Genomic DNA, 13,594 nt, shown 5'->3' on the forward strand with positions numbered 1-13,594 from the left:
TCTTTGACATAAATTGCAGCGGTATTTTTTTTGATCTGCCTCCTAGAGTAATGTAAATAAAAACAAAAATAAACAATTGGGACCTAATTAAACTCAAAAGCTTTTGCACAGCAAAGGAAACCATAAACAAAACAAAAAGACAACCCACAGAATTGAAGAAAATATTTGCAAACAAAGCGACCTACAAGGGATTAATCTCCAAAATACATGAACAGCTCAAGCAGCTCTATGTCAAAAAACCCCCAAACAACCCAAATGAAAAATAGGCTGGGGCTTCCCTGGTGGCGCAGTGGTTGGGAGTCCGCCTACCAATGCAGGGGACGCGGGTTCGTGCCCCGGTCCGGGAGGATCCCACATGCCGCAGACCGGCTGGGCCCGTGAGCCATGGCCGCTGGACCCGCGCGTCCGGAGCCTGTGCTCCGCAACGAGAGGGGCCACAACAGTGAGAGGCCCGCGTGCAGCAAAACAAAACAAAACAAACAAACAAACAAACAAAAAAATAGGCAGAAGACCAAAATAGACATTTCTCCAAAGAAGACATACAGATGGCCCAGAGCCATGAAAAGATGTTCAACATCACTAATTATCAGAGAAACGCAAGTCAAAACTACAGTGAGGTATCATCTCACACTGGTAAGAATGGCCATCATCAAACAGTCTACAAACAATAAATGCTGGAGAAGGTGTGGAGAAGAGGGAACCCTCCTACACTGTTGGTGGGAATGTAAATTGGTACAACCACTATGGAGAACAGTATGGAGGTTCCTTAAAAAACTAAAAATAGAACTACCACATGATCCAGCAATCCCACTCCTGGGCATATATCCAGAGAAAACCATAATCTGAAAAGATACATGCACCCCAATGTTCAGCGCAGCACTGTTTACAATAGCCAAGACATGGAAGCAACGTATATGTCCACCAACAGAGGAATACATAAAGAAGACGTGGTACATATATACAGTGGAACATTACTTAGTCATAAAAAAGAATGAAACAATGCCATTTGCAACAACATGGATGGACCTAGAGATTATCATACTAAGTGAGTATGTCAGACAGAAAAATACAAAATATCATATGATACTGGTCATATACGGAATCTAATTTTTTAAAAAAGATACAAATGAACTTATTTACAAAATAGAAACAGACTTACAGATATCGAAAAAACCTTAAGGTTACCAAAGGGGAAACGTTGGGGGGAGGTATAAATCAGGAGCTTGAGATGAACATACACACACTACTATATATAAGATAGATAACCAACAAGGACCCACTGTATAGCACAGGGAACTCTACTCAATATTCTGTGATAACCTATATGAGAAAAGTATCTAAAAAAGAATGAATATATGTATATGTATATATGAATCACTTTGCTGTACACCTGAAACTAACACAACATTGTAAATCAACTAAATTCCAATAAAATTAAAATTAAAAAAACATATATGACCAACATTCTGTAGGGACCATGTTTTATGAGTAATCTAATAGTCTTGTTCAGTTTTTTCCCTAGCCCACTGTATTATTTGGGCATTTGTTTATAATCTCCATTTGATTTGGCTAATTCTTTTCATTCTTTTTAGCAAGTAGAAAGCCACTACATGACAGTCTTTATCTTACAATATTTTATGAAAGTGGTAATTTGAAAATCTTGGAAACAATTTGAATTGTATAGATTAGGGCTTTTTTCAGGCTGAAGGATATTCCTTGTTAATGACATCATCAAAAAATGAGGTTCAAATGAAAGACTGTATAAAAATAGAATGACTTACATAATAAAATTTTAAATTATACTAACCGAAATGTTCTCGTCCCAAGAATTCTATTCCCACATCCTGCAGGGCACCACTTAGTCCTTTTGGTTTTCTCCTATAGAAAATCTAGTCAAATAAAAGACAATGTCTTAAAAAATGATTACTATTTGAAAGGCTATGTATTTTTTTTAAACAGTTTAAAAAAAATATTTATTTATTTGGCTGCGCAGGGTCTTAGCTGCGGGATCTTTGTTGCAGCATGTGGGATCTAGCTCCCTGACCAGGGATCGAACCTGGGTCCTCTGCATTGGGAGTGTGGAGTCTTAACCAGTGGACCACCAGGGAGGTCCCTTAGGGGCTAGGTATTAACCATTTACTTCTCATAATTTTTATTCTATTAGATTTGGAATGTGCTTATTTTTGTGTTGTTCTATATACTTTAAGAAAAGTATTTATGTGAATGTTTCAAAATAAAATATTTTGTTTGTAGAAACTCATACCCATGCGTGGGATAAAGTTTAATCATTTTTCGATAGAAAGAAAGTGAACATGCCCCCATCTTTGACCCTTACCTTGTAAGTTACTCTGAGATCAATCCAAGAATTAAGGAACACAGGTTTTAACAGCTGTTTTCTTTTACACTCATACTCCAGGCAAACCCCCAAGTCCCAGTCTGCATTAAGTATATTAAAATAGAACAAAGTCAATGATGCCAGCAGTTTTTACTTATGCTATCATTTACAAGTAAAATGGTGAAAGATGACATAAAACAGAATAGCAGGACATAGAATAATATATGAAAGCATATATTATACTATAATATTATACTATATTTTAAATATTATACTACATATGGTATATATAACATACTATATAATATATAAAAGAGTAAGATTTAATTGCCCTGGTAATATCTAACAATTATTCATAACTTACTATTAAGAAATTAGGTTGGTAACTAAGTCTCAAAATGATTTCTTAAAAACCCATTAAAACACAGATACTTCAGAAAGAAGAGTAAGGTGTCACATTACAAGGCCTAAATGGAAAAGATTATCTGCTTTCAACATTCTAGAAAATATTAATGTAATTGAGAAACCAAACATCTCACAGGGACCCTTTTGGGCTATACCCCACAGGCCTGCAAGCCCTGTACTTGCCCAACCTCAAGACAGAATAAAGAGCCCGAATCAGTGACACAGACATCAAGGATTTAATGAACAGGGGGATCATACATGTCTGAAGCAAGGTCTTGGAGCAACATTCCACCACGTGAAGCAGATGGCAGCAGTCTTCTGCTAAGTGCTACCAGTCACAGGGGGAATTGACATCAGGTTGGCTCATGAGCTCCCAGGGAAACCAGCTGAGAAGCAAGCCCTTATGCCCCTTTGATAAGCTATCATGGTGGAGATATTCTGATCTAAAGATTAGAACAATCACTAGCTGGGGCCAGGGGCAAGTATGTATTAAGAGGGGAGGTCAGTCATGTGAGTAGGGTGTAAGAAAAGCAGGGACTGGTCAATCAGGGGATGTACAGAGAACAAGAGAACAGCCATCTTGAGTGGCCTGATCATACAGATCCAAGACTATCAGTGCTATGCTATCAATGGCACAGCACTGCTATTAATGACTATTAACGGGAATGCTCTAACATGGGCATAGAAAAGGTCTACTTTAAATGGCCCATTTTTTCCTTGATGTCTACATTAGAAGTGTGAAAGTATAAAAGCAAAGGTTGCGAGTTGAATAAGGACTCTTTTTTTTCAAAGTTGTAGAAAATAGCACGCTAAGAGTTTTCACCAGTCTTTGCCTGGATTCAGGAGAACAGAGAGGAGCAGTCTAGAAAGATTCTTTAAAGTTAGGGCTTAAATTTTTAAGGCATTAAACATATTTTAAATATGAATAAATTTACTTTTCTTGGTTAACATCTGCTAGACACTTAGATTTCTTTTCGTGGCCCAGGAAGCTAACAAGTATAATTCCTACCAGAGATAAAGAATTACATGGTGGCAACACAACTCATTTATGATTGATAGATACAACTTTTTTTTTTTTACCTGACCAAGTAACAAATGCACATAATTTTACTTCAGAAGTAGAAATATCTGAGACCCTAGTAGCAAAAATAATTTTCTTCTGTTGCTGAATCTTCTGAATCCATTTACAGAACTGAGATAAGCAAATCTTCAGAGGGACTCCTTCATCAACTTGAGCCTGAATAGAGTCATAAAATCTGAATTCAGCAACTGAATTCCATAATTATTGAGTACATAAGTAGGCAGTGTGTGGGGGATATACAACAAAGAAGAAGAAATTCTAACTGGCAAAGAGTTTATCTAGTGAAATGATGTTAAAACACGTGGGAGAGAAATAATATAATGGTTAGAATTCTGCAAGGTAAGAAAAATTCAGTTGATCAATCTAAATCACACAGAAATACAATAAATATATCTCGATTGACAGAAATTTGGTGTCACTTAATTTCCATAAAATATGGAAATTGATATACATCTTTATAACACTGTTCTTTCTTTCTTTTTTTTCTTTTTTTTTTTGGCCACACCACGTGGGATCTTAGTTCTCTGACCAGGGATTGAACCTGTGCCCTCGAAGTATAGCGTCTTAACCACTGGACCGCCAGTACAGCGTCTTAACCACTGGGAAGTCCAATTCTTTCTAATTTTTAAAGATTCCAATGGGCTTCTGGAGGGGCAATTATTTCTCCTAACAGTGAATAAATCTAATTCCAAATGGCATACAGCTTTTATTTTCTTTTTGAAACTGATTTCTGAATTTTAATATCTGCATCTCACCTGCTTGTTTTTTGTTGGGGTGGGAGGATGAGAAGAGAAGTGAGGAAAAGAGAAGGGCATACCTGCTTTATGCCTGTTAGTTCCATGCAAAATTCAGAAAGAATTGGATGTTCCTGAGGCTGAACATAAGCATGGAACTCAGATTCAATCTCTCCAGTTGATGTGTTTAGCAATATAGCTGGAAATTCAACTACATGAAAGAATCATCAATTGACACTTGAATATACAATTGTTAAATTAATGCTGCAATCAATCTAAATTAAATATATATTACCATCATATAGCATTCATTATTAAACAATCATTGTTTTAGTAAAAGCATATTAAAATGACCAAAGCAGTGTAATGTAATGGTTAAAGTTATGCCAAAGAATAAGTCAAACTATTAAAGTTACAGGTATATCTACTTAAAACTCTTGAATAGATTTCCATAATTAAATATGAAGACCATATGAAAATTGAAACATACTTCTTTTTGCAAAGGCATTATGTTTTTTTCAGTTTCTATGCAATTGAGATTTTGTATATAATCCTAAAACAATTATTTCATATGATGACACATTTAGGTATTAGGTTTTTGGGGTTTTTTGTCAAGTCAGATTTTATAGTAAATTACCAATTAATAGATCATTTTGTTTTCTTTAACTGTTAACTGTTTTAGATCTATAAACTTTAAAGTAACTTATCTAGTGTTACCTTTGGCCATTCGCAGTCAAGTTCAGACTTACTTATTTCCTGGCTACGGTGGCATTTCCCATCATTCCAACAAGTCGACTCAAAATCAATGACAATTAAGTAGTCAAACAACTGCTCTGCAAAAGATCAGAGTGTCCTTATGTTTTACCAGTGTTAAAAATGCAAGGCTACAGAAAATAAAGAAATGAAGCACACTACTTACTAGATTTGCTTCTTCCTAGATTTCCATTTGCTGGTGCAATTGACTTTCTCCTAATTAATCCAAGCTGCCTAAAAATGTAAAACAATCCAGGTATGCTCAACAAACTCATTCATACTCCTGCTTATATAAGCTAACAAAATGATGGTATAACCCTCATTATTGATGGATTAATGTATTGTAATTGAGAGGAAATTGAACTAGACTGGTTCTTTGCACTCTTTTGACTTTAGTAGTCATTCTACTTGCATGGGCCTCAAAGTGCATATTTGCAAACTTAGACCAATTCTTTGTGCTCCCCTTATTTTACAGTAATACTGAGGAACTCAAGTGATTTTAAAGATGCATTGAAAAGCTAAGTTACTTTTGCTTTTGCATTTTTCAAGCCCTTGCTATGTGTACAGCACAGCTGAGAGGAGACAGGGCAGGTCCAGTCTTCTAGGAGTTTAAAATATCTGGGTAAAGAAACTAGATATCCATAGCAAACTACTGAAAGGTAATATATGATAAAGGATCCTTAAGGGCAACATGCTAAGTCCACAGAAAGGGAAGAGCTTGTTACCTGAAAATTGTGCTCCCCTCTTGGTGGCTGTCAAGCCAAAAGATACAACCAAGGCAAAGAGTGGGAGAAGGGGGTCTTCCCTGGTGCCTCAGTGGTTAAGAATCCGCCTGCCAATGCAGGGGACACAGGTTTGAACCCTGCTCCAGGAAGATCCCACATGCCGCGGAGCAACTAAGCCCGTGCGCCACAACTACTGAGCCTGTGCTCTAGAGCCGGTGAGCCACAACTACTCAGCCCACGTGCCACAACTACTGAAACCCACACGCCTAGAGCCTGTGCTCCGCAACAAAGGCAAGCCACAGCAATGAGAAGCCCGCGCACCGCAATGAAGAGTAGCAATCACTCTCTGAAACTAGAGAAAGCCCTCGTGCAGCAACGAAGACCCAACGCAGCCAAAAATAAATAATAAAATAAAATAATCTTTAAAAAAAAGAGGAGAGGGAAGGATTTATTACTCGCAGCAAGTAAGTAGAACAGCGGGGATCCTTTCCAAAGCAGTGTTTCTCCCAACTGCAAAATTGGGGAAGTTTTCAGCTAAGGGTACATGCATATTCATGAAAGATTCCAAGCTTTAGCTGATAGAAGTCAAGAGGGTCAAAAAAGGTCAACATCATCATCCCTTGGGTTCCAGCTGATCTGGTGGTTGAGCGCCTCAGGCTAATCTTTACCACTGAATCTGAACTAGGAATCTTTTTTTTTTTTTTTTTTTTTTGGCCGCACCACGTGGCTTGCAGGATCTTAGTTACTCAACCAGGGATCGAACCCGTGCCCGCTGCAAGTGGAAGCGTGAAGCCCTAACCGCTGGACCACCAGGTTATTCCCCGAACCAGCGGTCTTTACAACTAATATATTATCTTTGCCACTGTTGCTTCTCTTTCCTAACAGTCGTTTGTTTCTGCATTCTTTTGTTCCTTTAATATCATTACTTACTGAGACCTTCAAGGACAAGCATTGTGTCCAGGCTTAGATTACAAAATGGCTTCGGCCAAAAATGGCTTCTCTTATGTTAGGAAAACCATGCCTGGTTCTCTTTCTCCAGGGAACCCCTACCCTAACTGCTTACATGCTTACTGAGGTCCTAAGTGCCCTGAGACAAAACTACTGTGCTAAGTAGAGTTTAACTAGGTAGACACCTCCTGTTCTAGTTTTTTGTTTGACCTGTGATGGGGAGTTGAGAATAATGGGTAACACCTACTGACTGCTTACTACATAGTAGGCACTGAACTAAGATGGTGATCTCCTTTCATCCTCAACAACTGTACAAAGTAGTCACTTTTGCTACCTATATTTAATGGATGAGAAAACGAACTCATCAATTTGCCAGAAAACACATACTTAGTCTGTGAACCAAGGATCATCCAACTGTGAAACCCATGCTATTCACTAATGCATTATACTGCTATTAATCACAAACGTGAACAGCATGTCCAAGAATCAGGAAAAAGGCCACAATGATTCACATTGTGAATTAAACGGATCACGAGTAAGTGGTGGGGTGAACGGAGGTCGGGGCTCCCTGCGACCTCCGAACGGCCCTCCAGGGTCGTTCTTAATAGTTTCCCGAGGCCTGGTATAGGCAGACTGTGGCTCAAGGGCACAGAGTCGAGGGCCTTGGTCCTTCCACGCTCGCGCAGAGGGCTGCCTGAGGCTCGAGACTGAGGTCCAGGCAGAGACCTTTCAGCCTGGGATGGCCAGTACAGGTTGGGACGCCCGAGCTGCAGAGAATGGAGGCTGACACTGCGGACTCTGACGCGGACGCCAGCGCCGGACCAGGACCGAACCCCGCGCCGCCCGGAGCCCCCTAGCGTACCGCGCAAGCCTCTTGGTCGCCATTCCCGACGCTCCTTTCTCGTCACAGCCCAACTGCCGGAAGTCGCCGTACTCCCATTTCCGGCCCATTCAAACGCCGCGCGCCGCTGAGGAGGCAGCTACACGGTCGGCTCCGCCCGAGGCTGAGGCAGCGGCGGCGGTTATCGGTGCTCTCCGCCCTGCTTCTCTTCGGCGTCTTCGGGGAATCTGGCGCGTGGGGAGTGGTTTTGGCAGGGAAGCAGCTAGACAGCGCCCCCCTTCCCTCTTTTCCAACGGGCGGAGGCACGTTTGCGGTTGGGGAAGCGTATCGAATCCGGCCTCCGGCGTCAACTGTAAAGCCGTTTGGCTTGGTGCGGCGTGGTTTTCTGCGCCGCGTTAACGGGGAAGACCGTTGGCACCCTCCCTTTCCGCGGCGGGCGGGGAGCGCTTCGTAGACTGAATTAGGGAGAGGATCTGAGGAGGGTTGTAGGCTGTCGAAGCCCTTGTGCTCCCCACTCAGGAGACGGCCCGGGCCATCTGGGCGTCGTGGTTTTCTCATCTCTAACCGATCTTTCTCCACAGGCTCATGGAGCCAGAGAAGGAAAGGACCGGGAGGACCCCCAAGAAGGGCAGGAAGAGGAGGCGGGTCCCGAATAAGCTGGTCGGGGCGTCTGAGGTGATGAGAGACCGTTGGGATCTTGAGGAGAGGCAGCAGCCTGAGGCCAAGGTGAGCAACGGGGGATCCCGAATGGGCGGCCCGAGGCAGTTTGGAGCTCCCAAATGATAATACCATACCGCATACCTTAGGGCTGATATTGGCGGTTTAAAACAGGTATTGTGCCTGGCACAGGAGAAGAATGTTCGTTCAACAGATATTTATTGAAGTCTTCTGTATGCCAGGAATTGCTCTAGCTTCTGGAAGTATCCCAGTGCATAAAAGCACAAAATCCCCTGCACTCGTGCAGTTTACATTCCCATAGGGGAATAAGATTGATGATCATCTCTATCATTTATTGAGAGCTAAATAATGCCTTTCATCCCTTTAGTCATCAGATTTCTATTGTCTTTCTAGGCACTTGGGGTACATCAGTGAATAAACAGAGATCACTACTACCTTTCTAGTGGAGAGAGAAAGAAAATAAACAATAGATAATGATAAATCAGTTATATAGAAGGGAATTAGTGCTATGAAAACGTTTTTTAAATGGGATTCCTGTTTTGGGGGGGCCTATCCGATTGGCAAAGCAATTTTTTAAAGGTTAACGTGGTAGAAAGTCGAAGGAAGTTCACAATCTCATCACTTTATTTTGAAACAAACTTAAAGAAAATTTGCAAGGACAGTATCAAAAACTACCCCTCAGCCAACATTTGAAAGTACTGTAGTTGCTAACAGAATGCCTCCCCCCACCCATATTTTAGTGTTTACATATTTCCTACAAACAATCTACATAACTAAAATGCAACCATCAAAATCAGGAAATAACATGGATATATTGCTACCATCTAATACTCAGACCCCATTCAAGTTTCTCCAGTTGTTCTAATAATGTCCTTTTTAGCAATAAGATGAAGTCTAGAATCATGTGTTACAGTTAGTTGTCATGTCTCCTTCAATCCAAACAACTGTTCAGTCTTTTCTTTGACATTTGTGACATTACTACCTTTGAAGAATCCTGGACCAGTTATTTTGTAGAAGTTAGGTTTGTTTGTTTCCTCATTAATTAGATTCAGATTATACATCTTTGGCAGGAATATCACAGAAGTGTTATTCTGTTCTCTTGTATTTTATCAGGTTGTACACAAGTTTGATTTGTCCCATTACTGGTGATGTTAACCTTGATAACTTGATTAAGAACGTGTGTGCTAAACTTCTGTAAAGTTACTCTTTTTCTCTGTTATTTTGTGGGGAGATGCTTCCTCATTAAACTTGCAGTTTATTCATTTTTTTATTAGTATGAATTTGTGGATACCTATTTTATTCATTGAGTTATCCATTACTATTTATTTTGCTGCTCAAAATATCCCAGATTTGGCCATTAAGCTAGCTTCTGTGTCCCTTTAACATGACCCCATCATGCTTGAGCATTTCCTTATTTTTCTGGCACAAAAAGATGTTCCAGACTCTTCTGTGCTTTCCCTGCCCCAGCCCTGGAATTGGCCACTTCTTCCAGGAGACTTAGTTCTTTTTAGTGGAGAGTGACATTTAGAAATCAAGATCTGGGTGCTAGATGTGTTTATTGCTATTGATATGTCACTACTCCCAAAAAGAGAGCTAGGAAAAATGTATGTGTATGTTTATACACACGTACGTATGTTTACATTTAAATATTTTTCTGTATACATATTGAAAAACTATGAATTCATATCAATATCTCTACTTCCAATCCAATTCCACAGGGTTCATTCTAGTTTTCTCCCTTTTCATATTTATAACTTCCTTACATAACAGTGAGAAACCTGACTCCCATTATCTTCAATATATTTGATCAGTCCCCCATTGCTGCCATTGCCCCACACCCTCACGCCTTCCTTACCCTGCTTGGGCCCTTGTCATTCTGCATCTTATACCAGGTCACTCTCCTATGTGAATGCCTTCATTGCTGCTGTGACCAGCTACTACCGTCATCCCTCTCACATGGACACCCGCACCCTTTTCAGGCTTTGAATTCGGTGACAGCCCTATTTGTCCCTCAGCATTGATGCCCTCCTTACCGTAAACAATTTCTGACATCTGATGCCAGCCTCACTGCTCTCCAGTTGCCACTGCATGGATGCCTTCCTCATGCCGCTGAGGCTTTGACACTTCACATTGGGCCACTGTCCTGCATATATATCCTGGTTCCTACCCCTAGTCCTGGGCTTTCTCCCCTATAGGATGCCCTCCTCACCCTGCTCAGCCTCTGACATCACATGTTCGGCAACCATGATTACTCACTGCCATATAGATTCCTTACTCATACATTATCAATATCGTACAGTTTTGTTTGGTAAATATAAATTGGTATATTCTTTCAGGAGTTAGCAATATTGTCAGAATATAAGATATACATGCTTATTTTGACCAAGAATTTATCCTGAGAAAATAGGTGTACAAGGATGCTTATCATAATGTTCATAATTTTTTAAAACAACAACAGTGTCATCAATAGGGAATTTTTTTCAAATAAATTATAAGTTTTAATTAAATTGAAAGAGTGGACTATTATTAAAATTGACTTTTGTTATGTTTAACAGATATGGAAAGATATTTACAGATTATTTTTTTTTTTGGCCACGCTACGCAGCTTGCGGGATCTCTGTTCCCTGACCAGGGATTGAACCTGGGCCATGGCAGTGAAAGCGCCTAGTCCTAACCACTGGACTGCTAGGGAACGCCCCAATTTTTTTTTTTTTTCTTTTTTTTTTTTTCTTGGTGGCGGGAGTTGGTTACAAAACAATGTAAAGTATAATCCCTTGGGAAACTTATAAAGTAGAGATGAAAAGAGTTTGGGCTTTGCAGCCTGCATTCTAGTCTTGGTTCTGCCACTTATCTGTTCCTCCATTTCTTTTTTTAAATTTTATTTTTTATTATTTATTTTATTTTTGGCTGCGTTGGGTCTTCATTGCTGCGCACGGGCTTTCTCTATTTGCGTCAAGCAGGGGCTACTCTTCATTGTGGTGCGCTGGCTTCTCATTGCGGTGGCTTTTCTTGTTGCGGTGCACGGGCTTAGTAGTTGTGGCTTGCAGGCTCAGTAGTTGTAGTGCACGGGCTTAGTGGCACCGCGGCACGTGGGGTCTTCCCGGACCAGGGCTCGAACCCATGTCCCCTGCATTGGCAGGCGGATTCTTAACCACTGTGCCACCAGGGAAGCCCCCGTTCCTCCATTTCTTTATCTGTAACTTGCATTCTAGTCTTGGTTCTGCCACTTATCTGTTCCTCCATTTCTTTATCTGTAAAATGGGGATAACAGTAGTGCCCACTTGAGAAGACTTAAGAATTAAATGATTTAATAGATATAAAGTGCTCAGAACTGTAAATGACTAATAATAAGTGTTAAACATTAGCTTTAAACAGTCACAGGGGAAAATAACAATAATAATAATAATACCTGGTGTTTAAGTACTTATCTTAGGGTATGTCAGGCACTGGCCTCAGTACATTGCACTTACAATGTACCTCATTGGTCTTCCCAGTAATCTCATGAGGTAGAATTGTAGTTATTCTGTAAATGAAAAAACCTTAGTCTTAGAGAAGTCAAGGCACTTGTCCCTAAGCTCTTAACATCTTAAGGCACTTAAGATGGTAGAGCTTTGGGGGACTTCACTGGTGGTCCAGTGGTTAAGAATCCGCCTTCAAGTGCAGGGACGTGGGTTTGATCCCTGGTCCGGGAACTAAGATCCCACATGCTGCGGGGCTACTAAGCCCGCGCACTGCAGCTACTGAGCCTGCGCACTCTAGAGCCTGCCCACCACAACTAGAGAGCCTGTGTGCTGCAACTACTGAGCCCGTGTGCCACAATGAAAGACCCCGCATGCTGCAACGAAGATCCTGCATGTCGCAACTAAGACCCAATGCAGCCAAATAATTAAATAAAATTTTTTTTAAAAAATGGTAGAGCTTGGTATTTGAACTCAGGTAGCGTGACTCCACGGCTTGAGCTCCTAACCACTATTACTCTGCTGCCTCCCAGACCAAAATGAAAGTGGTATTACTTGTATTTGAATTGTACAAATACAGGTGACTTATTTTCACTTATTGTGTTTTATCTGTTTTACCCTTCTCTATTATCTCTTTTTTAACAAGCATGAATTACTTTAATAACTGTATGTAAGTACAGAGCTATTTTAAGGAGAGGCTTAAAGTCTGACTCCTTAGGTTAGACCACATTGATCATCTATGAACTGGCTCCCACTTCTCTCTTCTCTCATATCTCTATTGCTCAGCAACATGCAGTCTTGACTGGAGCCAAACCAAACTAAGTGTTTAGACACAATGTTTCCTCCTACCTGGCTGACTCATTATTTTCAAGGTTCAACTCCATTATTTTCATCTCAGTGATGCTATCTCCAAAACTCTCCAATCCCCAAGGCAGTTAGTTAGCCTCTTTTGCTCCCTTACCTTTATAGTAGCACCCACATTATATTGGAATTACCTGTTTCTACATTTTTCCCCCTAGTAGAATGGACTTCTTGAGAGCATGAGTCATGTTTTATTCATCTTGTTATCCCTAGCACATAACCAAGTGTCTATAATTAAGGTTCTGTATCAGTGTTTATTAAATATCCTATTAATAATGTCATATCACAGGTTGTTGTTTTAGACCTTCATTTCTAATTCGTAAGAACCCTCCTTATGTTTAGAGTCTGATAAAATAATAGAAACTAGAATATTTAAAAATTTGCCGTGTTTTGTTGTTCTTTATAATCATAATTTGTTATACTCTGATTTATCTTTGCAGAAAGCCCGCTTATCTACCATTTTATTTACTGAAAACCGTGAAATAACTCATGGCCAGCTATGTGAATTGCTGAAGTATGCAGTTCTGGGCAAATCCAGTGTTCCTAAACCTAGGTATGAGAAGAATGTAAATGGTGGGTATAGACCTGAGGTTTCATATTGGTATCTAGAGGACCATGTCTACCTAACGTTTTCTATTTGCCCCACAGAATGTCCTAAATTTTTTTTTTACAAAGTTGCCAACAATTTAAATTGGGAATCCCTTTATATCCATTTTTTTTTTTTTTTTTTTTTTTTTTTTTTTTTGTGGTATGTGGGCCTCCCACTGTTGTGGCC

General features: G+C 40.2%; 2 protein-coding genes across 21 annotated transcripts in view; one reads left to right on the top strand and one right to left on the bottom strand.

Moving 5' to 3' along the window:
• ERI2 (ERI1 exoribonuclease family member 2) overlaps window positions 1-7,948 on the bottom strand; it is a 37,358-nt gene extending 29,410 nt beyond the window's left edge. For 13 of the 17 annotated variants that reach the window (XR_003682805.2, XR_003682802.2, XR_003682803.2 and 10 more), the window contains exons 1-7: window positions 7,844-7,948; window positions 5,475-5,542; window positions 5,305-5,388; window positions 4,639-4,766; window positions 3,821-3,977; window positions 2,336-2,436; window positions 1,808-1,889 (exon numbers count right to left, since the gene is read on the bottom strand). Coding sequence is in view for 12 of the 17 variants with exons in the window: in XM_028498525.2 (XP_028354326.1) it covers window positions 1,808-1,889; window positions 2,336-2,436; window positions 3,821-3,977; window positions 4,639-4,766; window positions 5,305-5,388; window positions 5,475-5,542; window positions 7,844-7,932 (709 nt within the window). In the remaining 5 variants the exon portion in view is untranslated. Of the gene's footprint in view, window positions 1-1,807; window positions 1,890-2,335; window positions 2,437-3,820; window positions 3,978-4,638; window positions 4,767-5,272; window positions 5,389-5,474; window positions 5,543-6,033; window positions 6,163-7,843 lie in introns of those variants that run through there. The other 4 variants (XM_007119949.4, XM_028498520.2, XM_007119948.4 and 1 more) reach the window with 4 other exon arrangements.
• REXO5 (RNA exonuclease 5) overlaps window positions 7,895-13,594 on the top strand; it is a 44,990-nt gene continuing 39,290 nt past the window's right edge. Inside the window, exons 1-3 of one of the 4 annotated variants that reach the window (XM_007119958.4) lie at window positions 7,895-7,968; window positions 8,404-8,548; window positions 13,260-13,372. In XM_007119958.4, coding sequence (XP_007120020.2) covers window positions 8,408-8,548; window positions 13,260-13,372 — 254 coding nt within the window. In that variant the 5' untranslated portion in view covers window positions 7,895-7,968; window positions 8,404-8,407. The other 3 variants (XM_028498516.2, XM_028498515.2, XM_028498517.1) reach the window with 3 other exon arrangements.

The sequence above is a fragment of the Physeter macrocephalus genome, chromosome 14 (assembly GCF_002837175.3).
Source record: "Physeter macrocephalus isolate SW-GA chromosome 14, ASM283717v5, whole genome shotgun sequence".
Lineage (NCBI taxonomy): Eukaryota > Metazoa > Chordata > Mammalia > Artiodactyla > Physeteridae > Physeter > Physeter macrocephalus.